Source organism: Denticeps clupeoides, chromosome 17, assembly GCF_900700375.1.
Source record: "Denticeps clupeoides chromosome 17, fDenClu1.1, whole genome shotgun sequence".
Taxonomy (NCBI): domain Eukaryota; kingdom Metazoa; phylum Chordata; class Actinopteri; order Clupeiformes; family Denticipitidae; genus Denticeps; species Denticeps clupeoides.
The window spans coordinates 6,238,119-6,265,448 of NC_041723.1; the positions used below are offsets into that span (position 1 = coordinate 6,238,119).

At 45.0% G+C, this 27,330-nt stretch overlaps 1 protein-coding gene and 1 non-coding gene across 4 annotated transcripts; both read right to left on the minus strand.

Moving 5' to 3' along the window:
- Positions 1-1,889: 1,889 nt before the first annotated feature.
- man2a2 (mannosidase, alpha, class 2A, member 2) lies at positions 1,890-25,494 on the minus strand. Of its 3 annotated transcripts, XM_028958466.1 has the most exons (25): positions 25,375-25,460; positions 23,545-23,640; positions 22,430-23,426; positions 18,284-18,544; positions 17,538-17,682; positions 15,720-15,891; positions 15,394-15,521; positions 15,113-15,286; positions 14,545-14,731; positions 13,874-14,051; positions 13,129-13,331; positions 12,421-12,603; positions 12,218-12,332; positions 12,044-12,114; positions 10,010-10,175; positions 9,634-9,870; positions 9,414-9,536; positions 9,208-9,322; positions 8,279-8,412; positions 8,011-8,152; positions 7,780-7,913; positions 7,235-7,321; positions 4,887-5,081; positions 3,687-3,797; positions 1,890-3,161 (listed from the first exon to the last, which is right to left on the minus strand). In XM_028958466.1, exons 3-25 carry the CDS (start codon positions 22,562-22,564, stop codon positions 3,009-3,011), a joined length of 3,549 nt encoding a protein of 1,182 aa, XP_028814299.1. In that variant the 5' UTR covers positions 22,565-23,426; positions 23,545-23,640; positions 25,375-25,460; the 3' UTR covers positions 1,890-3,008. The 3 variants fall into 3 exon arrangements, with proteins under 3 accessions (XP_028814299.1, XP_028814298.1, XP_028814300.1); XM_028958465.1 differs by lacking the exon at positions 23,545-23,640 and having other exon boundaries at positions 25,375-25,494; XM_028958467.1 differs by lacking the exons at positions 7,235-7,321; positions 23,545-23,640 and having other exon boundaries at positions 1,891-3,161; positions 25,375-25,494.
- Positions 24,212-24,284, minus strand: trnak-cuu (transfer RNA lysine (anticodon CUU)). Its single transcript has one exon. It is a non-coding gene; the product is annotated as a tRNA-Lys (tRNA).
- Positions 25,495-27,330: the final 1,836 nt, after the last annotated feature.

Below are 27,330 nucleotides of genomic sequence, written 5' to 3' on the forward strand. Positions count from 1 at the left end.
TTAATTTCACTTGAGTGTCAGTAGAAAGCAGAGCGCGTAACGACAAGAGATCTCATGGTTTTCTCTTACGTTCTGTGTGGTTGAGAGGAATGCGAGAGTGATTTTATCTTTCCCGTAATAATATAGTAATAATTGGACTTGCGTTGCATTGGACCGCGTGTGTCATGGCCTAATTGTTTTAGAGGAGCGTGGATGATCTGTGGAAATGCCACAGCTCTGCATGACAGTGAGGCTGCGGGAGCGGAGGCTGCCCCCCGTGTAAGAACTGTGAACAGATCCAGGGCAGTGCTGGCTCTGTGTGTGTGTGTGTGTGTGTTTGAGCCGTGTAGTGATTTGGACTGTCCCCCGGAGGGACAGGGTGTGTTTGATTCAGCCAGATGGAGCAGTAAGGAGAGGAAGTGGTCCATGCTGCAGCCTCAGATGCTCTGGCTCGCTCGCTCGCTCTCTCTCACACACACACACACACACACACACACACACACACCTAGCTCCATTGTTGGATCACACAAATAAAGCAGAACCACATTTCCCTTGGGCTCCACACCCTACAATAACCACACACACATTGACCAGAGCATCCGTCTCTGCTCCTCCTGATTGGACCATTTAGCTGACATCAATTTCGAATTGAGTGCATTGTTGTCCCCAGTGGGAGGGTCTGCGGGGACTTCCTGTCCCCAGAAACTGCCCGTCTTCACCCCGATCTGCTGCCACCAGCGCCTTGGGAGCCGCTTCGCTCCCCCCGCAGACGGCGCGCTGTGCCCTCTACCGGCAGGCCGCGGTACTGCACACGGGCGTAATGCAAGTTTGGCGTTGACATGGCAACCAGAAATTGGGAAATTCACACAATGACGCCTCGTGCTCATAAAGTCCAAAAAAGCCGGGATAAAGCGAGGTGGCATAATGAGCCCATTCACCAGGTCCCAGAATAAATCAGGGCGCCGTGCAGCCAGCAGGCTTCGGGCAGATCTTTATTTCACTCATCTTCTCCTGCTTTGCAATTGCTTTAAATGCATTTTCATTTCTCTCACACACACACACTCTCTCTCTCTCAGGTGAGAAGGGTAAAATAAATGCCGGGTTGACGGAATGAATGAACGGCTCCCAGTTTGATGGGCTGTTAATGGAGAGCAGCGGGCAGCTGACTGGATATACTGGTTTAGTATTCGCCCTCTGGAACAAGATTACGGCAGGATTAGGACTCAAGCCACTGGGAGAATGTGACCAGAACAATAAAGGAATGGAATTTTGTGGGTTTTTTCCCTCTCCCAGTTTCCATTCTTTAGTTTCTATTATTATAACGTGGAAACTCACACTACAGCTCATTAGTTATGTAGTCCAGTGTGAACATGGATCTTATGAACATTCTCAGCATTTTGATGGACCCATATTTAAAATCTTGGTTGTGGATCAGGAAATGTATGCTGAAAATGGTTTAAAAACCTGTTACGGTAGTAGAAGTGGGCAGAGGCGGCAGGGGAGGCCTGCACGGAATACGAGGGAACAGGAGAAGCCGCTGACAGGGATTAAAATAGAGGAGCCCCATCATTAGCCTCCGTGGAGGAGCCTTGACTGCCGGTGCAGTGGGCGCCGGTGACTGGCGGTGTCAGAGCGGGCGAGCAGACACTGGGGACAGCATGCGTGGCAGAGCTCAAGCCCCTACTTAACACCGAGCAAATACGGAGACAGGTCCAGGATCAGGAGCGTGAAGCAATTACAAGCCGGGAGCTGGCAGCCAGAGTGCAGAATAAAATCCTGAAAATATTAGACGCAAGCTGCCAGTCTTTCATCTGAAATGATAAAAGTACCGTATTCACGCACTCATAATTTCATTAAAACAGGATAAGTCATAAACACCAGTCGAACGCTTTGGCATAGCTCCTAATTAATAGGTCTCTTTTTCCTGAATTGTTTTTTTTTTTTTTACATTGTAGGACAAAACTGAAGTCAGTTTTGTCAGTAGTTATATTTTGAAATATAACTAAGACAATTACAGTCTACACAGACTTTTTACATTTACCTTCTGGAAATTAAATTACACAAAAAAAAAAATCTGTCATCCCACAGTATTTTTTATATATATATATATATATGCAAGCGCATGTTTATTTATTGAACATTAAATGGAACGTACGTATGGCGTGCACACCAGCGGTCATCTCCTTTGGTTTCTGCTTCACAGTGTATGATGATGAATCAGGGTATATGGTGATAAATATTGCTACTGTGAAATAATCACCTGCTGATACTGGACCCCTCGGACACATCACTCATAGGTCCAGGGGGGAAAAAATAATCATTAAAAAAAAAAAAATAATAATAATAATAATTTGATCAGCTATTAACCATTGTCCCTACTGTGCTCCCAATCATATTTTCATATCTTGACAAAAGCAGCCACAACAGTACCACACACACACATTGATATTGTTCATATGTTAAATATGAGGTATCATCTTCTACTGCATACAGTATAGTACACAACACCAAAAGGAGCGTGAGAGCATTTTCATACGACGAGTCATTCGAACAAGACTGCTTTACACTACCAAAAATATTAATAATAATAATAATATAGAAAATTATAAACAATTCCAGCTAGAAGCAGCAATCTGCAGATGTGCCTACACTAGTCTGGAGCGTCACACCTCCAGAACTGAAGAGTAGAGAGAGAAAAAAAAAAAAAAAAAAACTTGTACTTGCTCATTTATCCAGAGTTCCAGAAGTCTATATGGTACAAATATTTACATAAAGTGTCTGATCCTAAAAATAAAAAAGCGACGACCACTAAGTCTTCTTGTGTTAACATTCTTCAAATTGACCCCCTTGACCTCAGGAGAGCCGCGGGATCTGTAAGCGAGCCCCGCCCGGTCATCAGCGTGTCCCTCAGCTCTGCTCTCTGCAGTCAGGGGGAGGAGTCTGTATGAAACGCAGGCTCAGGTGGGAAGGCCCTGGCAGGGGACCGGCCCTCGGCTTGCCGCCGGCGGCTGTGCGCCGTGCCAGATGGTCTAGCGGAGCTTGAGTTTGAAGGCCGAAATCTCCATGGGGTCCAGGCTGACGGACGAGTCGTTGGCGAGGGGGGGGCTGGAGTACATGAGAGACAGGGACATGGGCTGCAGCAGCTGCAGGTCCAGACCCCGGAACAGACTGGAAATGGACAGCTGGGGAGCGAGAGAGAGAGAGAGAGAAGGATTTACGATGGTGTCAGAGCAGCATATTTCACTCTCATTAGTGATAAGTTTTTTTTTTTATTAGACTCCTGTGGTGGTTAAAAGTGCTCCATGGCCTTGGATGTGTAAGTCAACATGCTAGTCAGGTCGCGTCACGGTATTAAGAACACGAAGTCGTTTCAGAGAACAGACGACCTTAGTGCGGTATGATTAAGAACTTGAACTTAAAAATACCGTAAATTCGGGACTTTATGCCGCTGCTTTTCTCTCACGGTTTGAGACCTGCGGCTAATTTATGTATTTTTATGGGCTAACTTGCCACCAATAGATTTAACCTCATCCTATCAGACCAATGAAATTACCAAAAGCACACGTGTGGAATGAATGTAGTTGTGGATATTACCGGCATTTACTTAATTAAAAGTTTTAAAAAATCTTTACGGCTGTGGCCACCATGGCGTTTCGGCTGTGTATAGTGTGTGTGTGTGTGTGTGTGTGTGTGTGTGTGTGTCGGACCTGGCCATGTGTAGTGGTGCAGTTGAAGCCCAGATTGTGGGATTCCAGCCTGCAGTCCAACCCTCTACGGTGCAGCAGGAGGGCCGTGTAGGGTGAAGGCGTCTGAGTTTCCTGAACACACACAAAAACACACAGTTTAATCCAGTAGATTTCTTTTATTCATTTTGATTCACTGGTTAAACAAAACTACTAAACAGTTTTAAAAAAAATTTTAAAAATGACAGACAAATGACAAAACTTACGCATCAAGTGTGTAAAATCATTTTATCTGTTGATGTACTGATCATGCCGGCCTCAGACTGAGCTTGGCAGGATGAAGACCGGCCCTTCCGGCATTCACCGCTTTCAACAAATGTCCAACATATGTTTGCGCTGCCCTGCTCTGATCTGGGAAGTACTGTGGCCGACGGCAATTTTTAAGAGGCCGGGAGCAGGATTGATTAATTGATTACAGAATGGACGTATGCGACTGTACCAGCTAATCAGTAATGCACTGCATATACAAATACTCTACAGATCTTCAGGTAAAGTGAAGGGAAAGTTCACTTCACTCAAAGATCTATAGAAGAGTAATTTGTATAGGCAATGGATTACGTGAATAATATAAAAATGTTTCTTTATTTTTGCATACCCATATAGAGGACGTAATGCAACACCCACAGACATGAGAATCAGACCCGACTCAGAATAAACTCAGGTGTAGAGACGCACAACTCCCAACACAACAGTCTTCTTGAGAGGCAGCGGCGCTCTCCTGCTTACCGCATTTGCCATTAAACTTAACTGAGAGCAGGCAAATAATGCATGCTGCTCGCAATGGAAAAAACAGCAAGGCCCTGAAATCCTCTGTTCATAAAAGGCGTCGGGTTCCTTTTGTGGGAGCCTGTGGCGCGTGGAGCCTGGAGTTAAAAGCTGAAGAGCTCAGTACCAGCCATCTGCTGCTTATTATTATTATTTTGGAGCATTCAGCATCACAGAGCATCAGTTAAATAAAGTAAAGAATGTGCAGCCGCATAATCCCACTTTGTGATTTGGTGTGATGACTATGTTTAAACTGGAAATTAAAAGCTGCTATAAACGGCTCGTTTCTTCTTTACACACACCCACCTCATCAAATTCCTCACCGTCAGTCAACGCAGGAGAACCAGTCACTTACGGAGGGCGGGGCCCCATGTTCAGCACTGGGTGGTCGGCCGTTACCTGGTTCTGCACGCTCCTCAGGTTGAGCAGGTGGAAGTCACAGGGCAGGGTGCCCGCCAGCGGGGCGAAGGTCTGCAGGGGCGGCACGCCTCGCTTCTTGGGCAGCACGGGGAGCGCCAGCACCTCGTGGTTGAGGTATGCAGAGGTCATGTGGCTGGTTATCGACGGGAAGCTGACCGGCTCGCTGTCCAGAACCTGAGACGCGACAACACACCAGGTCACACACCACCAAAAACGGTCAGATACTGGTGATCTGACACACCTAGCTTACTGGGCTACTACAGATACACACTCCACGGCACATCGTCTACCATCAAATGGCCCTGAAACTCTCTGCTCAACAGGACTTTATTTTGCCATGTTACCAGCGTATAAAATATACAGCCAGGCTAAATGATTTGGTCACGTAACCTTTGTTTTGGCACTCTAGGCAACATTTATGGCATTTGGCAGACGCCCTTATCCAGAGCTATGGGAGGAGACTTAAACCCAGACCTGTCTTTTCCAAAAATGCACACAACAAAACAAGTCGCCTCTTTAAACCTTCATGGCATAATTGAAATGAGATGCTCATTAGCATGAGTGAATGGTAAGAAAGTATTCTGCATAAACCTTCAGGACTGTCGGAAACTGTCCCCGTTGTCTAACTTAAGAGAAGTGGAGAGTGGAGAAAAGCAAAGAGTAAAAAGAGGCGACTTGTGTTTTGTTGTGTGCAGGTTGGGGTTTAAAATCTCCTCCCAACGCACCCCACTTACTGGTGGTTTCCTCCTTTCCTAGTAATATCGGGCGGTATGATGATATGAAATTGTGAAGACAGACAATCTATGTGTTGACAAATCCACCAAAGCAGAGAGATCGTAGATTGTAATCTATTGCAGTTCTATGAGCTTCCTACGTTTTTTCCTCGGCCAAATTTCCTGGTCCACTTAATGCACCCCTTACATTAAGTAAAACTCCGCCAAACAAAGTGAACTACAGGACTGACGTGCAGTTCGCACTTGCCCACACTGTGATTCAGAGTGTAGTGGGAAGAAATGGTGGCCACGGAAAGTGGCAAAACAAAAAAAAACAAAAGAGAAAGAGAGAAAAAGAAAAAGGAGGCATTAACTGCTAGGTGGCCTAGCAGTTAAGGAAGCGGCCCCATAATCAGAAGGTTGCCGGTTCGACTCCCGATCAGTCAAGGTGCCACTGAGCGAAGCCCACACACTGCTCCCCGGGCACCTGGACATGGCTGCCCACTGCTCACCAAGGGTGGTGGTTAAAAGCAGAGGACACATGTTGTTGTGTCACCGTGCGCTGTTCTGCAGAGTTTCACATTGACAAATCATTCCACTTTCACTTCAACAGAGAGTATAGAGGCTAGGGGAGCAGTCATACCACAGGCAGCAGTGGCAACAGGTACCAGACCAAACTGCTCTGACACAGGCGCTCCATAGAAGAGGACAAGCAAGCAACGTACTCATATGTACTTCACGCATACTACTCTCAAAATGTCCTGTAGCGCACGAGATGTGGGCTACTTCAATAAATCCAAAATGACTGAACTCCGCTGCACATAACTACACCTGTTATTGCTTTAATGTACAGAAGAATTTGTTTGAGTAAGAACACCAGCACATGAGTACGGCCCTATTTTTTTTTTTTGCTAAATTCCATTTGGGATTATGGAGTGGGTGGGAAAAATAACCTGCTATATTACTTATATTTAAATCACTGCTCAACAAAGTGCTTGGGCATTTACACTTTGCTTTTGAAAACCATTTAAATGTAAATATGTGAAATTCAGGCAAAGAACTATTTCACAATATTACAGATTCTTCCTTTTGTAAAACAAAAGTGCTTCAAGTTTGACATTCAACATATCAAATTAATCAAATAAATAAGCATTGCAGCAGCCAGAATAGCGGTTTATAGCAGATTCCCAGTCCGTGTTTTCCGCATCACACACATCATAGGAAATTAGGGTGGTTTCAGGCAAAAAACATTCACAGCACATCCCTGACACTCATCCCAGTCATTGGTAAAATGTCACATGTTCAGCTACAGGTCTTATTTTGCGGGAAAAAAAAGCAGGCAGTCTGCATGCATTTGTGACAAAAAGAGTATAAATTAAAGCCTTTGACAATAAGAAGCACCATGACTACTATGATCACAAGAACTTAAAATATACCCTTTTTCAATCAAAAAGTCAAAAGTGTGGAATTATGTATTAACCAAATGCCCTGTCATGACTACCTCACTAGAACTACTCTAAACTATCACAACATCCTACAAGTCTACATCCATGATTGCCATGACAACACTGGGAAGGGAGTGGGAGATGTTTGTGGTTGTCATGACAACATTACCTCGTGAGGGCTGCTTCCAATCAGGTAGGAAATGACAGAGTGAAACATGGAGCGGATTCTGGCAAATATGCCAGATTCGTGAGGAAGCTGGACGAGGTGGGGAGACAGAAAAAAAGAGAGAGCGAGAGAGAAAGAAAACAAAGGGTGACAGATGATATGACAGGAAACCAAGTGAGACGCGAGGCAGTGAGAAAGCAGACAGATTTAATAACAGTGCGAGCGAGCCATAGCCACACCCACATGTCACCTGCAGCCAGAAGGGGAGCGTTGGCAATGGATCTCACATAGAGCGCTTACACCTGACAAAAGCCTCCTCGCTGAAATGTCATCCCAACAACTCCGCTCTCATAAAGACAGCGTGACAAGCTGTAAAAGTCTCGCTCTGATACGCCGAGCAATCTGAAAGCCTGTTCTGAGGCATCATTATACCGCACAACACACTTCATTCTGGCAGAGCTACAGATCCAGAACGATAAACGTGCAACTAAAAGGAGTAGAGAGACAAAACAGTCACTTTGGTTGAGTCACAGAGCCCCTTCCCTTACCTTCCCACTCCCGGCCCTCCTCTCCAGCAGCAGCCGGAACCGGTTGGCAGTTCTCTTGTTGTCCTTCAGGCCCTGGCCGAGCCCGCGGTTATCGTCCTGCATCAACCTGCGGTCAAGGATCACCTCCAGTTGGCCTGAGAGAGGGAGGGAGAGAAAAGCAGATGATGCGCTGCCTTCCATCCACTAGCAGCTAAATGAATGGGCAGATGCCTCTCCCCTGCTGAGACTGACCGCTGTCCATGCTGGTGACTCCCAGCGCCTGTGCCGTATGGAGAGTGAGTCGGTACTGGCCGTCCTGGATGTAAGCCATGGTGGGCATGGGGTAGAAGTTGGCTTGCAGTGGAAGCTTCTGGAAGTATCGGCGGGGCTGAATCTATGGTAGAGGGTTCATTAATACCACAGGCTGCTCCAGCATCAGTGATCACATTCTCGCATGAAGAGGAGAAAAAAAAAAAAAAAGAAGTCACAAAAAGTCCCAAAATCTGGCCTGCAGACTGACCTGAAAGCCATTGAGGTCTGTGTAGAAGGTGTCTTCACTCTGGATATCAGTGATTACTCGCATAGCCAGCTCTTTGTTTGCCTGATCTCTTATGTCCACCATTATGGTGATGTCCACAGACAGACAATCCACACCTGTCAGGCAGAAAAATGAGATCAATTTATGCAAATCAAATGATACAAAACTGCTTGCGTGCATCAACAACAGTGATATTTCAAATGGCATTATGTGGTAACAAGAGTGGAAAAAAATGCATGTTCTGATGTTCAAAAATTGATGCTCTTATTAAACTTTGAAAGGTCTGCATAAAATAAAGTTAGTCCCCGAACCGCCAAGGTGATCAAAGTATCGTCCCCACACACTGCTCCCCATTTTCACTTTTCTAATATCCAGCAACTATGAACCATCTGCCATGTGGAAAAGTTTGCAGAGCAAAGTGCTTCTTAACACAGGCCAGAACTCTCTCCCATTTGCTCCAGAAACTATAAATTGTAATGAGGCATCTTGCTCTGCAGTTCTATCTAGTACGTGACTAGTCACTGACATGCTGACAGTTCATTGGACAGGTACTCTCCTGGGGAAGAGAGATAGGAAAAGGGGATAGATGAATAAAAAAATAAAACAAAAACTGGCTTTAAAGTAAAAACTGGGCCATGATGTAATCTATACATTTTTTTTTCGTTTTGGTTTTTCATTACTAAGCACATTCTGCTCCCTGAGCTCTCTGCCGACAAAGGTGATTGGTTAAAAGCAGAGGACACATTTCATTGTGTGCACCATGTGCTGTGCTGTGTTGCACAATGGCAATCACTTCACAAGTTGTGTAGTTGTGCCTACTCAATGGAAATACCTTCACCATACTATAAACAGCTGAGAACAGAGCAGAGTTTGAATAAAATTTCCAGTGAACATCAACAGTGGTATCCTACCAGGCACGTTGTGGATGCGCACAGTCTGCTCGAAGTGCTGGTAGTGAGCCACCACCTCAGAGAAGAGCGGCCCTTCCACAACACGCACCACAGGCTGATCTTTCTGCCTATAGGGCTGGAACAGAAGAGAGGAGAGGGTGGTTAAAACAGTCTAGAAATAATTGGGCCTGCAAGAAAACTGTTCTGAGAGGGTAACCAAATCCCACCTTGGCCTTTCCATCAGGCAGGAACAAGTAAGCCCCACTCTTGTCTTTAGATGGCCGGGTTCCATAAGTAACAAATTGAAACTGCACTCGCATGACTTGGGGGTCATCCTTCCTCCGGATGGTCTGAAGAACAAGATAGAGAGAAAAAGAAATCAATGCCCAGTCTCTATTTGATAACATCTATCAACACTCTATCTAAGGGACTTTATTAACTTCTGACCTCCAGCAGACCAGTAGTCCCAGAGAATCCCAGTGTGAGTGCCTGGCTGTGGATGTAGAAGGGTTGAGAGTCTGAGGTCACCGTGCGCAGTGGCAGGGGGTCCAGGCCATGAACAGTCTGGCTGTGAGTGGGCAGCCTTAATAAGGTGTCAGACCGTAGAGTCATGGGAGAATCCGTCGAGTCGTACAGGTGGAACAATGCCAGGCCCAGAGCAGGTAAACGGGCCATGAAGGAGGCCTGGAACAGCAGGAGTTCGCATTTAGAAAATACCCAATAATTAACAAGCAAAATGAAAAAAAAAAAAAAAAAACAGCATTTTCTACATAACCAGACATACATCCAGACCCCTAAGCATCAAGCCTAAAGCCTCACAAACCTGGTAAACCTCTGGGCTCATCTGCACAGCAGAGCTCCACTGGGCGCTTAACTGCACAGGCAGCGTCTGCCCGTCCTCAGTCAGCAGCCGGATCCTGGCCGTGTTCACCAGAGCAGTCACTAGGCACAGCCTGTCCTGCTCCACTGGGTTAAACACCACCAGGTACCTGAGGGAGCGAGAGAGGAGGTGTTGCAATGCAGTGGAAATGAACTGGCGATGGGGATTAGGGATGAGCAATATAACGAATATACACAATGAAACGCAGCTTGTTCCAAATGAGACTTAGTTAAATGACTATCGTGAACGTAGAGTACAAATCCTAATGTTAAACAGACAGCATCTTGGTTGCCTTACAGGTACTTTTCCTGCCCAGTCTAAGCACAGTTTGCTGCTCCACCCAGAAAATAGTCCTGGCACATGCATGTTTTGAACCGAAATATTTATCAGATGCCCTTATCCCGAGCGGCTTACAATCAGTAGTTACAGGGACAGTCTGTCTGGTAGCACGTGAGGTTTGAACCAGGGTCTCCTTTTGCGCAAATTGAATAGACAACAGGTGCCTGTCCCTTTAATAGGGTGGAAGTAGCCTAGTGGGTGACACACTCGCCTATGAACCAGAAGACCCGGGTTCAAACCCCACTTACTACCATTGTGTCCTTGAGCAAGACACTTAACCCTTAGTTTCTCCAGGGAGGGACTGTCCCTGTAACTACTGATGGAGGCGCTACCAGGAGACAGGCCAGTACATCAGGAGACGTGGAGGAGGACGTAGGAACCCAGCAGCAGGACCGCTACCTTTGTGCAACAGGAGGAGCACTGCCAGGGTCCTGCAAAATGACCTACGGCAGGCCACAAATGGTCAAAGTCAAAACAGACTCCATGAGCGTGGTACGTCCCAGACGTCCGACAACCAATCACTGTGCAGCACATTTGGCATTTGCCAGGGAACACCAAGATTATTAGCGAATTCGCCACTGGCGCCCTGTGCTCTTCACAGATGAAAGCAGGTTCGGACTGAGCACATGTGACAGACGTGACAGAGTCTGGAGATGCTTTGTTACGTTCTGCTGCCTGCAACATCTTCCAGCATGACCGGTTTGGCAGTGGGTCAGTAATGGTGTGGGGTGGCATTTCTTTGGGGACCCACACAGCCCTCCATGTGCTTAATGAGATTAGATCCTCAGACCCCTTTTGAGACCATATGCTGGTTCCTCCTAATGCATGACAATGCTCATGTTGCTGGAGTTTGTCAGCAGTTCCTGCAAGTCGAAGGTATTGATACTATGGACTAGCCCACACGTTCCCCAGACCTGAATCCACTTCAGCACATTTGGGACATGTCTCGCTCAATCCACCAAGTTTGTTAAACGCTTTAGTCCAGGTCTGAGGAAAGCCCTCAGGAGACCATCTGCCACCTCATCAGGAGCATGCCCAGGCATTGTAGGAAGCCTGTAGTGTGTTTTTCCTATTTAAATTAGAGTGTGATTCCAAATCCAGACTTCCATGGTTTGGTAAAGGTGATTTCTGTTGATAATGTTTGTGTGTGTTGTCAGCACATTCAACTCTGTAAATATTCCATTCATTCAGATTGCTAATTTTTGTGTGCCCTTTACTTTTTAAGCAATGTATATAAGTACTTAAGTGAAAACCCACAATTTTTTAAGGGTGACTAGACATCAAAAAGTGTCAACAGCCGGGTTGCTGAGAAAGCTCTTCCGGAGTGATCAGTTCATAAATGTAAGACACTTCTCCACAACAGCAGAACCCGTGAATTTTAAACTTTGGTTTGGTACAATTTTATGCAATGAAGGGCTGAATTTAGCATTTACATAGTGATTAGTTCTATATTGTTTATTGCAATATAAATATTTTTAAGCCACATCATGCTGCCTTTATGGGGATAAAATGAATTGAATGAATTTATATGTATGTGTGTGTGTGTGTACCAAATAAAAAAAAAAATTAAAAAAAAGAGAGGAAAAACATAGTTCGGTGAGAATATGGAGTTTGTTTAGATGGTATGGACTGTGTTACCGTGGCGAATTTGGGTCCAACTCAATAAGAGTGCGTTGAGGGAGAGAGTCCTGGGTGGGACGTTTGTCATCCTAGCATCCCAAATGAAACAGACACAGGAATTAGGCTCAACATGCAGCAGGTATTTTTTAGAAAGTGCTGTCAATACTGAAGAAAAGAAAGGCTACACCGTACCGTTTCCAGGAAGGGCTCAGTCTGGTAGAAGCGATACACGTCTTTGTTCTTCATGATGAGGAAGTGAGCTGCATTGATTATAACCCTCTTCAGACCAACCAGGGCACGCAACATCCTGCAGGAAGAAAAGAAAAGCTCCATCTTCCGCCTCATTTCCTCGGAATTGAACCACACAGCCAGACCCCCACGTCATTGGCATTTACCTGCTGCCATAGTCGATGACGACTACTTCCTTAGCGGTGCCAGCTATGGCGTCGTGGTGCTGGAACAGGCCGATGTCGCGGCGCGCGTCAGTCAGCAGGGCGTAGTCGGTGGTTGGGTAGCGGCCCTCCATCCCGCCGTGGCGAGCATGGGCCACCGCCAAGCTGTACAGGATCTCTGCACCCCTGCGCGAGAGAACAAACAAGGCGGAGATCAAAAGCGAGATCACTCCTCTTCCACTGGCTTAAAAACAAGGCAAAATCAAGAGGTGGGCCAGGTCAATTACTTCACACCGCGAGAGGAAAAAAAAAAATTCACCTCACTGCACAGCAGAACGCAGATTCCATCTCCGGCACCTTACCTGCGTCCAAGCCGGCAATCTGAGCCGCTGCTTTATTCTTCTACCGAGTTTCAAGGCAGATGTTCACAGTTTGAATAATCACCACCATTATGGGACCAATCAGGGGGGAAAAAACCCAGACTGTGCCAGACAATGCTCTGCTCACATTAAAGCTTAAAAGGCTACGCATAGTGCAATTTTCCATTCCTTTTCTCAGTGGGGTAACTTTAATGAGCCCTGCCTGCAAAATAGTCAAACTCTTTACTGGGAGTAAAATTACTGTGTTAAAAAAAAAAAAAAAAAAAAAAAAAAAAAAAAAAAAAGTGACCTGGGATGCACGTTCATTAAAAAAAAAAAAAAAAAAGTTCACCTGAGATGAGACTCCAACACTCGGTCCAAGTTCTTGTAGAAGGGTCGGGAGGTGTAGTAGCCGCTCCAGTAGTGGTCCTCCCGGTCTGCGTACGCGAAGAAGTCTCCACTGAGCACGGGGTGGTCTGGGGGCCGGGTACCCGGGGCCACGTCGTTGGCCTTGTACACGGCATTGAAGTAGTCTGAAAGGGTGCCGAACTGGGCCTAGTGTTAACAAAAATAGAAAAAACCACAGGACGCCTCTGAAGGAAAATGGACAGGGACTTCATTTTACGCTTCGCAAGTTCCCACTCTAAAACTTTATGAACACGCCATGAATTACTAATTTGTGCATCTTATGTCCCATGCCACGCTTAATGGGCTTTCACCTCAAGTGCTAAAGAGGTCCTGAAATTAGTGTTTATTGGCTGTAAAAGACAAATAGAGACACCTACGCTGGATAAACCCATGGCATGGGAGCAAAACAACACCATCTAAGACGTCCCAGAAAATAGAAAAAGGCTGTGTTTTATTACCAATTTATTCAAGTGGATTTAATTTTCCTGCCAGGCTTAATGATGCCAGCGGAGCACCAAAAGGCCTTTTATTGTTTTATTGCTACTTGTGCATCACAGAGAAAGGCTGCCAAGCCCTTTACGGCACACGGGTGGAATTACGCACTCCGAACTGAACACACAGATCATCCAACGTCATTAAAAAAAAAAAAAAAAAAAAAAAAGTAGAAACACATTCAGATCAGGACTTACCTGGACGTGCATCTCAGAGCGAGCATTCATGTAGTCAAACAGCCGCTGGTAGTTCTGGTACTGTTGATCCCACTCCAGGGCCTTATCGTAACGGAAGTCATCACCCAGTGGAACAAGGAGCACTTTGGTGCGGAACAGCTTTGATTTTTTGCGATATTGGTCCAGCAGAAGAGCAGCTCTGCCAAACAGATGGAACAACCAGTCAGAACTGTGGCTTAGAACGTGCTTTTCAATAAAAAAAAAAAAAAAAAAAAAGAGGAAAATCAAACACTTTCCCTCAAAAAGAGAAAATCCTTTGTTGTCAAATGTCACAATGACAGCACCTTCTGTGATTTGACGTGGCACAAATTGAACACAGCTAATGCAACATCAGTTCCTCTGCTTGTCAAGGATTCCAGGTAATGACGGCGATGGGAAATGCTGTTGGGAGACATGCTTTGGCAACGGATGGAAAGACTAAACAAATGTCAGTTTTCACTACCGGCCATGTTAAGACACATGCCAGAATTTATTACCAAGCATTATCTGAGAGCCTTGGTTTGAACAAATTGTTTTACTAAAAAAATGAAGGTAATTGAAGGACACAATAAGCAATTAACACCATTGAACTTCTGCAGTCAGACCACTTTTGTGCAGTAATTAGCAACCTGAAGAGCAGATTGGGTGCTCACCTCTCGGCCACATTGGCATCCACCACTGCTCGTGGTGGCACCTTCCAAGGGCAGTTCACCCTGCTCCCAGGCAGCCTTTTAAAGTCAAACTGGCAGCAGATTTTCGGGTCCGGGCCACAGGTGTGCGGCACGTCGTAGCTGTAGAAGGGCATCATGTGACAGAAGATGTCCGTACTGGAGTCGGGGGCTGTGGTCATGGCAACAGAGTGGCAGAAAAGGAAGAGACCCTCTCTTACACACAGAGAAACTTGAGCCCACAAAAGGCATCGGAGAGGCTTACAGAATATCACTCGCCCCTACAGAAAGATGACTTTTTAATATAAAAAGGTCTATATAGGCTGGATTAAATTCACCTGAGAATTACCCACTGGGTCAGGTCATGTCATTTTAAATTTCAGTAAGAAATTGGCATCTCCATTCTGGCAAACAAAAAAAACATTCCCTCAGGAAAAGTGGAGCTGCTTAAATTTTTATGATCCGATGCATTCCCTGACATACTTTTTGGAGGAATTGCACATGTTCCCTATATTCTGCCAAATTGAGATTGTAGACCCTCTGAGCCACTCACCCCACGACTGCCGCCACATGAACTCCAGGCTTCGGGTAGAGGAAAAGTGTTTCTTGATGGAGTAGTGCACTCGCTGGATCAGCATGCTGGTGATGTTAGCCTTTTTCAGCAGATAGGGCATGGTGGCGCTGTGGCCGAATGGGTCCACCGCCCAACCAGAGCGCGGTATCACACCTACAACAGGACGAACCCACCCCATGAGATCACACACAGCAGATGGTGGAACTAACATATCAGTCTGACCCAAGGCAAATTACAAGGTCAGGGTCGGTTTTAAATACCCAGAGTTCTCTCCAGCCACTGGTGTCCTTCGATGAGCTGGTCGATCATGGCAAAATAGTGAGAGTTGGCCTCATCTGTCATCACCCAGCCACCGGTCACCATCTCCAACTGACCCCCAAGAATCAGCCTGAAGGAGGAGAGGATTCAGGGAGTGGCTCTCATCATATATATGAAAATATGATGACAAATATCAGCATCTTAGCTCTCTGAGGCCAGGAACAAGTATTCAAAGTATCTCTATGGCAGCTGCCAGAGGGATGGATAAAAATAATAATACCAGAGTAAAAGTCTGTTTGATACCACAAGTTATAGATCTACCACTTACTTGCGCATGGCTTCCTGCTTGTGTATATCTGCGTTTTCCCACCACTTGACAAAGAAGGAGATTTCGGACCAGATGAACTTCCGCCGAGGGTCCTCGGTCAGCTTGACCACCATATTGTTGAAGATGTGTTGCGTCTGGTCATAATAGTACTTGTCGAACGTTTTGACCCAGCCTGCCAGGGTGAAAAGACAGCAGGGGTTTCTGCGCCAGTCTTGACGTTCCTAACTTCAAAGATGGAGTGCAAAGCACTTCAAAAGAAACCCAACTGAGCACCATGAGTTTAAATGAACCTCTGTTCAATAATTTAAACATGTCTGTTTGCAACACAAAAAGGGTAGAAAATGTGCTGTGAGATGAAAGCCTGTCAATCAACCAAGCTTAGCGCAGACAAGTCTTATTACTACAATATTAATATTACAAAAACAGTCAGCTTTGTCAGTCATTAACACGATTCATCAAACGTAACAGAAACTTGGCAACCAACTACAAATGTCTAATGTGCCACAGTAATGAGATGATCAGATGTACTGTTACAGCACGGATGTAAGATCCGAACTGTCTTTAGGCTCCATCGCACCGTGCAAATGGCAGCCGGCACAGCACGGCGCCTGCAGCTTGACCTACTTTACCTGCGCTCACACATAATCATTACATCCCCCTAATGCCAGAAGTGGCCAAAACGAGGCAAGCGCATTAACAAGACCCCAGACGTAACCAGAATGACTGTGGTTGTGCTTACAATGGGTTTGCACCAACTGTTACACACACACAAAACAATGGGTACTGATTACAATTCAAAGGCCAATGGTTACAGAACCTCTTGATATTTTTTAAATAAATGAATAGAGCAAAAGAAAGGGACATTTGCCCATTGGCAAAGCAAATCCAGTAATGAAAAGGAGGAATTCACATAACCTAAATTAAGCTTTTATATCAGTCTTAGTAGACCACTAATACTGTATCTGAAGTCCTTTTCCGAAATTCAGCCGTGGTGCAATAATACAGCCACTTTTAGCCCGTCACACAATGAGATTCCCCCAGGTTGCACAGATTCGGTGGGTGTAGCTTTAAATGCAAATGAGGCGGAGAGCGGCCTATAGAAGTTGAGGGGGAATTCGCGGAAATGAAGTCATTAGTACCATTCACCAAGTACAATGTTCGGCACAGAGAGGAAGCAGTGCCGGCGTTTTTTTCCAGTAAAAAAAAAAAAACTAACCCATTGGTTCTTCAGAGCTGTGCCATTAGCACGGTGTGATGGAGCCTAAAGACAGTTCGGATCTTTCATCCGTGCTGTAACAGTGCATCTGATCATCTCATTACTGTGGCACAGTAGCCATTTGTAGTTGGTTGCCAAGTTTCTGTTACTTTTGATGAATTGTATTAATAGCTGTGAAAAATGAGCTGTGAGACATGCTATTACACATTGTCATATAAATTCTCACTTTCTGTAATGAATATGCAATGGGGACTAAGGCAAAGTAGTGGTTTAATGTGATTCAGTGAACATTTTTTACCCCAAGTGTACCCTTAAAAACGGACTCTCTTCGGAGAGGCTTTCAGATGACAAATTCCCATTCCCAACACAGAGGGCCCTGGTAAATTCTATCTTCAAAAATCTCCAGCAGAGGTGATAAAGGGTCAAATAAACTCATAAAAGAAAATTACCCATGGAAGAAGAAAAAAAAATTAAGCAAGCACATCAATAAATCAATATTGCATTCAGGTGTGCATGCTTGATGCGTATGGAAAAAGATCAAAACGCTGCTGCTTTTTGAGGTAGGCAGGTTGAGCGCTCACAGTGCAGGAATGGACACAGACCTGGATCGTTGTGAGAATGAGGCACCACGAACACTTGCAGGGGCTCATCATCCCACTCGTTGGGGTCATAGGTAATCTCAAAGCCCTGTTTCCACACGCCACCGTCCACGTTGTCAAAGCTCAGCAGAGAGTAGACGTCCAGCATCTTAGGACATGCAGGAACAGGGGTCAGACATTAATAGAATAATGATACAAGGCAATAAAAACTTCAAAAGTTCAATCAGGGACAAGGAAGAGTAGCAGTAACATCTACTGGGTGGGGATCACATGATATGATACAATATCCTGGTGATAGTGTTATATGGTCAATTCTGTCATAACGGATATATAGCAGGAGAGCTGATCATAATATCTATGTTTACCACTATATAACCATGTGAAAGTGAAGTGATTGTCATTGTGAAACAGCACACGGTGACAACAAAATTTGTCCTCTGCTTTTAACCATCACCCTTAGTGAGCAGTGGGCAGCCATCGGGTCCGTTTCGTTACCCGCTAGGCCACCACTGCCCCTGTGTTACTCACAGGTTAATACATACTATAGTAATTATTACATGTAATATCTGTAGTCAGGTAATGTGTAGCTTCCAGATTTCAGCACATGTTCTTGTTCCAGCGGACCTGGGGTATTTCAAATTTAAATTCATAATAATAATAATAATAATAATAATAATAATAATAATAATAATTAAAAAAACTGAAACGACACCCTGCGGTGAAAGACTATTTTCTCCAGGGTCACAGACCTGCAGCTCAGCAGGGCTGGAGCGCGGGCCCTGGGCAAACTGACAGTCCTGAGGCTTGATTGAGAGGAAGGCGGCCCGTCCATCGAAAGGCAGCACCCAGGAGCCGTTGGAGCTGCGGAAGGGAAGGTGGCCGCTGGGCGATACGGCCCCCGTGTCAGTCAGCTCCAGTACAGAGTCTTTAATGTGACTGATGATCTGGTGGTTCTCCTCCAGCAACTGTTCAAGCTGCTCAATGCGGTTCTGGAGTACGGATATCTGACTCTGCAATCGCAAACAAACAAGGAACTCAAAGGCTGTTAATATTAGGCCTAAATTTTAGCTTTCAGTAACATTGCTTGATTTAAAGCTTAATTTCAGCAAAATTCTGTTGAGTAATGAAAGTCATTTAATTATTGTGGGTGGGAGTCTTGTAGGGGAAAAAAGCAACACACACATGCATAAATTTTGCTCAGCTTTGGTATTTTTGTATGCACGTGATATGTACATCACTATTTAATTTTCTCCCATGCGATGAAGATTTGCTTCCATCAAAACAGACCTCAGACTCAGCTTTGAGTTTGATTACTCGGTCCATGTGGAGTTAAACTTTTAAAATAAAAGAATGACATTAAGATAAATGGCCAACATAATACATACAATGTTGTTCAGGTTATTTTCCAATGGAACTGCAATATTCTTTTTCATTATTAGAACAATTATAATGACTTATTATAATCTACCAATGGTGCATGACCTCTTGTGGGGATGTAATAGGTAATAGGACTTCCTACCTTTTACATGTACCTTCCAAGTAAATTAATTCATGTATTAATGAATGCCTCGATAAGACTAAGTTCAGAAAGAAAACAATAACCAACATAAAAAGTTAATTACCCCTTTGGCTTTGGTGTCCGTTTGGTAATTAAAACGCCATGATAAATTTCATGCCCGACATAATCGGTTCAGTATCCGGTAGATTCCTTTAACTACACAGAGCTCACCTAAAATGGAGTTCATTAATCTAGTAATTTATGTTTAATCTAATACGGGTCCGATGGTACTCTGTAAAACACAGAACCATTCTGTCTGCCCTGCACAGTCCAATAAGCCCTTATGGGCTGTTGGATTTTGGTTTTGCAATTCATTTTGAAATTGGTCCATAAATGTCCACTGAATGGATGTAGCTGAGGGTTCCGCCCCAACGCATAACACAGTTTTTCTTAAAAGGTGCATGTCACATCTGTTACAAATGCTTTGGAACACAGACATTAGAAGCTGCCAAGACATTTCTGGGAAGTTACCTTACCCTAGAACTCTCCCTCTGCCATGATGCTCTGCTCAACGATAACAGTTACCGTAACGTCGGTCCTCGAGAAGTTCAATAAGAGCCGCCCACATTGAAATATGATTGGTTTACTTAGCAAAATAAGCCAATACATATGTTCTTTATGTAGTACGGGCTACATGAATGGGCAACAGACAACTCCCCCGGAATACTTGAGGATGCCTGTAAACAAACAGGTCATTGCACCGTGCATTGTTCTCCCCTTACACACAAAACCAAAAACTAACCATGGTACGGATACCTGTACCATTGCACACCTATTATCTAAATAAGTAACCAGCCACATCCTAAAACCAACTAGAACTTCCTCAAATAACGCAGAAAAGTACCAAATTATGGAAACATTTTTGGTTGCCTGGTGCTCCCGTTATGGATCACCATAGCGGATCAACTGGTCAGTCTGCACAACTGACCTTGCAAACGTTTTACACCGGATGCCCTTCCTGATGCAACCCTTACAATTAACCTGGGCTTAGCACCAGCACAAAGAGGTACACTGTAATGCATGTCTCCACTGACTGGGTTATGGGAACATTTGTGGTTCTATGTGCTTTTTTCCTAATCACACCAATTGCTAGTCAGCTTAAGGCCTGCTTAATAGAAACAACACTCAAATAAACCAAAGTGAAGTCACGCACTGAGATCTATATTTATTCACCCTTTAAGGAACCTATTTATGGTTTTACCTTAGGAGGTATAGTCATGTAATGTTAAAATGACTAATAATTCTGTAATAGTTTAGGATTTGCATTAGTTGCTATTTTTATTATTACTATTAAAAAAAAAAAAAAAGTGTGCCTGTCAAGTGCCTAATTTGTTGCTTTTCACATAAGCGAGTAGAAAGCTTTAAGTAATAACTTTTCAGCCTCACACATTTCAAAAGGTCCTTCATGTATGAAGAGTTTGAATAGACAAGGGAAAACACTCAAGTCTTTGAAATGCCTGAAAGCATCGAGCACCGATGAGTACTGACATCACAAGGACATAACATTTGTTCCCAAGGTAATACTCCTGTCAGTTCTTCCATTGCTTTTCCACAAAAAAAAAAAAAGAAAAAAAAAAAAAAAAAAAAGACAAGATCTAAAGTGTTGAGATTCTGCAAACACACACAGGTCTACAATAGTTAGGAGGCAAAGGTTAGCAAAATATTCTGACAGGCAACACTGCATCTACAGCCAAGTCTGGTGGTGCTGGTGGAAGATTTATACTTCATTATTGCACTGCTTCAGCACGACAAGGTCTCTGGTCTAGATAAAGGGGGATAATGAATAACCCCAAGCAAAAAAAAAAAAAAAAAAGTGCTGGCACAAAGACAAAGTTAAAGAAAGATTGCACCCTTCAAAGAGACAATGATCCCCATAAACGAAGGATTGGTGACCAACTCAACAATGCAGAGACGTTTACACGCTGCATTCATTAAAATAAAAATTCATAAAAATAAGGAAGCAAGCATTTTAAAATGAAAGTGATCAACCACACCTAGATATAAAAACATCAAAATAATCTTGGAAGTGTTCGTATAGTGATATTCATTGCAAAATGTTCACAAGTTCTACTACATAATGAGCCAGCATGTTGTGTAACTTTACCACTGTTTAAAACAGGACACTCCAATTAGTTGCTTCTTGTGCCAGCCTTTTGTGATTGAATGCGTAAAACCTATTATGTTAAAAGGGATTTAAAAATGAATGGCTATTTAATTATTAAGGATGGAAAGAATATTGGTATGAGCTTCTATTTAAACAGCGGGATTGGGTGTCATTCAGAAACAGTATAGCCTATTACCATCATTTATCCCTCTGTGCAACCACTTCTTAACTGCCATGCTTACAGGCAATGATGGTACATTGCAATTTCCAGCTTTTTTTGGAACACAGTGGTGCGTACTGGCAATGACTTCACGATATGAAATCACGATACATGGGTCACGATATGAATGTATGATGTATTGTGATATTGTACAAATGTAAAAACAAAGCTGATGTACAAGATGCTGTGCACGATCTGTGTGGATCACAATACATTAATAATTCAGCCGAACATAACCAGGAACTGAATTTTGGACTAAATTTGCATACAAAAATTTATATTTAACATTTCTTTATCAATACAATATCACTACGTAAAATATCCAGATATATTGCTGTATTCATATTTGTAACACCCTTAATGCATTTTTGCCAATATCGCAAGAAAAAAAAAATATGCACATTTTGTTGCAATATGACTTATTTTCAATATTAATTAATCTAAAAAATACAAGCCCCACGCACATTTAACAGCTTTTACAAACTATATTTAACAAAAAAAAACAAAAAACTAAGTGATTGTCAGATTTTTATTTTTTTTTTTTTAAAACTGGTCACACTAGGCACATTAATATTCATTTAAAGCGCACAGTCATAAACTGCGGTATTACTTGGGTGTTTGGGCAGGTATCGCTTGGATTTACATTTACAGCATTTATCAGACGCCCTTATCCAGAGTGACTTACAATCAGTATTTACAGGGCCATTCCCCCCTTGGAGACACTCAGGGTTAAGCGTCTTGCTCAGGGACACAATGGTAGTAAGTGGGATTTGAACCTGGGTCTTCTGGTTCATAGGCGAGTGTGTTACTCACTAGGCTACTACTTTGTTGCATGACTATCAATGCAATTTTATAGTCCTAAATAAGCACTCAAACCATGTCACATTTCTGTACTTTGGCCTTAAATCATTTGAAATGCACTGTAGGTAGGCGGGTCATGTTGGCGCCAGAACTTAATTGCTACAGAGATCATGCCTAGAATATGAAAGGCTGCGATTTCCAAGATCACTTACCCTTGGAAAGTTCCCACCAGAGTTCTGCCTCCTTGCTGGGTCATGTTGCAACTTGTCCAGCATCAGGTACAGGGAGAAGACGGCCACGCAAAAAATGGCTCCTCCACACACGGTCACCTGCTTCTTCAGCTTCATCTCGAGGATCTGGGCGCGGTGCGAGCAGGCAGATGTGGACGACAGCTGCTTCAAAACGTCTGATTACGGGAAGCGTCCAGCTGAACCAGTGTCAGCAACTGTCCATTCCCGCCAAGTCGCTCTCTCTCCCCCCAAACCCTCCCATACGGGGCAGGAGAGGGGAGGAAACGCTATCAGCAGAAGTTGCCAAGGGGTCGGTCAGTTCTGGCCAAAGCACAGCGTCCACCAGGGTCTTCCTCCTTGGCTAGCCGTGAAGATTAGCCATCACACAGGCCGGGCCGAGCAGGCAGGTGGAACATTAAACGGACTTGGCAACGTGGAGACGCAGATGATCTCACATTATTGGTGGTTTATGGGTTATTTTACCAACGTCTGGGCCTTCAAGTCCAGAGAGACCCTGGGAAAGAATGGAGGCTGGAACGAGCTCAAGGAGAGAATCCCGGTTCAAAAACGATTCTCTAAACCGGGGACTTTGGGACGGGAGATAAACGGGCAGCAGGTGGTGTCACTGGCAAGAAACAAGGGAAGCGGAAGCAGCAGGGCCGTGGCGAGGTGAGGCGAGGCAGGCAGCCCCGGATTTCGGCGTTAAGTCAGACAGGTGCTCCTCCTATTCTCAGAGAGCAGATCTAATATTGTCATAATCCTATAAGCTCAAAGTCTGTCAGTCACCTAGGCTCCCCCTGGGGATTTGGGACGAGACGGTCCCAAACCACTCACAGCGGACTGGTTAGCGGCTAAACTGGTTTCCTTCACCCACAAAAAGGATAGCTGGACCATCTGCAGACGAACACTGCGGAAAACAGAATGTTGCTTCCTGAAAGATCTTCACCGCCACTTCTCAACCAGCACCAAGATGGGTGGTCTGTAAAAAAAATTAAAATAAAAAACACGTTAGCGCCCACACGTTTCTCAAAAAACAACGACGACCAGTTGAGTGAAAGTGAAGTGATTGAAGTGTGTGGCGACGGTGCTTTGCTCACTGATTCCTTAACCGCTGCCCCGCAGGTGAGACTCTAGTGTTGACCCTGCCAGACTTTGCAAATCAACTCAACGCAGAACACACACATATGTATGACCTTAAGAAAAGAAGAAGAAAGAAAGTGAAGTGATTGTCACATGTGATACACAGCAGCACAGCACACAGTGCACACAGTGAAATTTGTCCTCTGCATTTAACCCATCACCCTGAGTGAGCAGTGGGCAGCCATGACAAGCACCCGGGGAGCAGTGTGTGGGGACGGTGCTTTGCTCAGTGGCACCTCAGTGGCACCTTGGCGGATCGGGATTCGAACCGGCAACCTTTTGATTACGGGGCCGCTTCCTTAACCGCTAGGCCACCACTGCCCCAAAAGCATGACCTGTACATCAGTAAAGTAAAGTAAAGTGAAGTGATTGTCACATGTGATACACAGCAGCACAGCACACAGTGCACACAGTGCACACAGTGAAATTTGTCCTCTGCATTTAACCCATCACCCTGAGTGAGCAGTGGGCAGCCATGACCGGCGCCCGGGGAGCAGTGTGTGGGGACGGTGCTTTGCTCAGTGGCACCTCAGTGGCACCTTGGCGGATCGGGATTCGAACCGGCAACCTTCTGATTACTGGGCCGCTTCCTTAACCGCTAGGCCACCACTGCCCCAAAACAGACGGCCAACGTGGGGCTCGAACCCACGACCCTGAGATTAAGAGTCTCATGCTCTACCGACTGAGCTAGCCGGGCACAACGAGACGTGTCCTGGGTTAAATCAGCGCCTTCCCATTAGAACAAATACGGCACTTACAGGTTTATTTCTGGTTTAACAGGTGAAGAGGGCATTTTGGGGGCAGCAGTGGCCTAGCGGTCAATCAGAAGGTTGCCGGTTCGAATCCCGACCTGCCAAGGTGCCACTCAGCAACCGTCCCCACACGCTGCTCCCCGGGCGCCTGTCATGGCTGCCCACTGCTCACCAACGGTGATGGTTAACAGCAGAGGACACGTCTCGTTGTGTCACCGTGTGCCGTGCTGCAGCGAATCACAATGACAACCACTTTACATGTAATGGCTTCCTTTCTACAAATTACCGCCAGTTTATGCCTTCTTTGGTGTACGTGGTAACGTGGGCACGAAACCCAGGTAAACAAAGATCCTGGCAGGTACCTACTTTCAGGGTCTACTTATCTGTGTTGGAAGCGAGATTAGCTACACCTCCGCTCTCCTGGCTGCAAGCGAGGGCTAATAAGCTCGGGAGTCACCAAAAATACACCCAACAACACAACTTTTACTGCTTATTTAGCGGGTCCCCGCACGCTGCTCCCCGGCCGCCTGTCATGGCTGCCCGCCGCTCGCCAAGGGTGATGGTTAAAATGCAGAGGACACGTTTCGTTGTGTCACCGCGCGCTGTGCCTTACAGCGGCAAATCGCTTCGCCTCCACACAACTCCGCGCGTCTTGCCAACGGTCCGGCTGTCCGGCGCTGCACGACCCGGTCTCGCCGTGACAGATGTCCCCAGACCGGCGTGTCGAACCCGCGGCTACGCCGCAGCCCTGCACGCCCCGACTTAACGCTTCCTCCGAGTGACCGGACCGGCCGTAGAAATCGCGTGCGGACCTAAAAACACACAAATCTGCTTCTACAATTACCGTCGGGATATTACGAAGCGGGAGGAGTAGCGGGAGCTAACATGCTAACGGGCTACGCAGATAGCCGGCTAGCACCAGACGCACCGCCGTCCGGCTATCGCGACGAATCCGCCCCCGTCGTGTGTGTGTGTGTGTGAGTGTGTGGTGGGGTGGGGTGGGGAAAAAGAGCTCCAAAAGCCGAACCGCCTTACCGAAACGTCGGGCGAGACGCCGTTCAGCTCAGACGCCGCTCCTCCATCCCCGCGCCCCGGCTACACGGCGGCGAGGCGAGGCGAGGGCGCGCAGCGCGGCACCGTGGGGGTCGAGCGACGCGCATTGTTTTTAAATCCGGGGCGCACGGGACCATGATTGGCTATTTACGATCTACATGCAGGGGGTGCGACGGCTCGTCTTTGCGCTGTAACTCACAGCTCGGTTGGAAAATCTAGCCGATGAAAAAAAAAAACCTCAAGTATATCACGTGTAGATCATATATATACAGTACAGGCCAAAAGTTCGGACACACCTTCTCGTTCAATGTGTTTTCTTTATTTTCATGACCATTTACAGATTCTCACTGAAGGCATCAAAACTATGAATGAACACATGTGGAGTTATGTACTTAACAAAAAAGGTGAAATAACTGGAAACATGTTTTATATTCTAGTTTCTTCAAAATATCCACCCTTTGCTCTGATTGCTGCTTTGCACACTCTTGACATTCTCTCGATGAGCTTCATGAGGTCGTCACATGAAATGGTTTTCCAACAGTCTTGAAGGAGTTCCCAGAGGTGTTTAGCACTTGTTGGCCCCTTTGCCTTCACTCTGCGGTCCAGCTCACCCTAAACCATCTGGATTGGGTTCAGGTCCGGTGACTGTGGAGGCAAGGTCTCCACTTTTTGTTAAGTACATAACTCCACATGTGTACATTCATAATTTTGATGCCCTCATTGAGAATCTACCAAAGTAAATGGTCATGAAAATAAAGAAAACACATTGAATGAGAAGGTGTGTCCAAACCTTTGGCCTGTACTGTACATATTTTTTTCTTCCTCTTTTAAGTCAATGATAATTTGGTAATTTGAACATCATGATATGAACGAACCAAGAAGTGGCCTTCTTGCAGTTATTGCATGTTGCATGATTGTAATTTAACCTGGGATGTTTGGGAATTTAATTTAAGAATATACAAAGTAGAGTCGCGTTTTGGATGTGGGACGGATGCTGATGTACAAGAGAAGTTAACACTCTCAGACTTATTTTTAGATGAGCATAAAGTGTGTCATGCGTCATGCACCAATACTTTAGGAAGTGTGAGGTAGTTGGAGGATGGGGGCTGTTACGCCAAAAACATACTTACAAAATATACTAATAAAATTTGTGTATATAGGAGTACTGTGTGCTCGGCAATAAAAAAACAGTTGTACAATCTTATTTAAAAGGCGCTACTGTAGGTTGACATGGAAACTAAAACAACCCACATATTTGTATGCAATTTTCAGTTTTCCCTGCTGCAACAATAACCCCTAAGTAATTTGTTCCGTGCAATTTATACATAAATAAAAATGATGCAAATTGGGGTGTTGTCTATGGTCCATGGACGTTTAGTATACTGGGACGTGGGAAGGATGCTCTTTTTCACCTTACCTGTTGACAGCAGAGCTGCAGCGAGGCAGCACTCGTAGCTCCCTGTTCCTCTTTCAATAACCTGAGAACTCTCAGCGTGCCTCGTCAATTATTTACCATTTAGCACCATTTCTTCTGAGCCGTTGCCAGACATTCGAGAAACAATGCCCTGCTCTGCTCTGCGCGTCGGCAAAAAAGCAGGCCTGTCAAGAGCGGTGTCCTGTTCATGCAAAAGAAGAAAGCAGCAAAGATGCGTCACTTCTGTATAATCTGTAAATACCTGGCAATGCAGGTGAAGTGAAGATGAAGGCAGATGTGCAACATGTGAATTGAAATTTAATGTGTAATGTTTCGGTTGCATGTAATATATTGTAAATATGAGAGATTCTACATGAAATTGTGAGTAACCTGGATACCGTGCTCATTTAAAACCAAAACTCATCCTGTCTAGCTGTTTGTCTTACTATGACTAAACATTCCTCTTGCCAAGCTAATGTAATGAGTTATTAAGTTGCATGGTACAGCATATTAGATTACCAAAG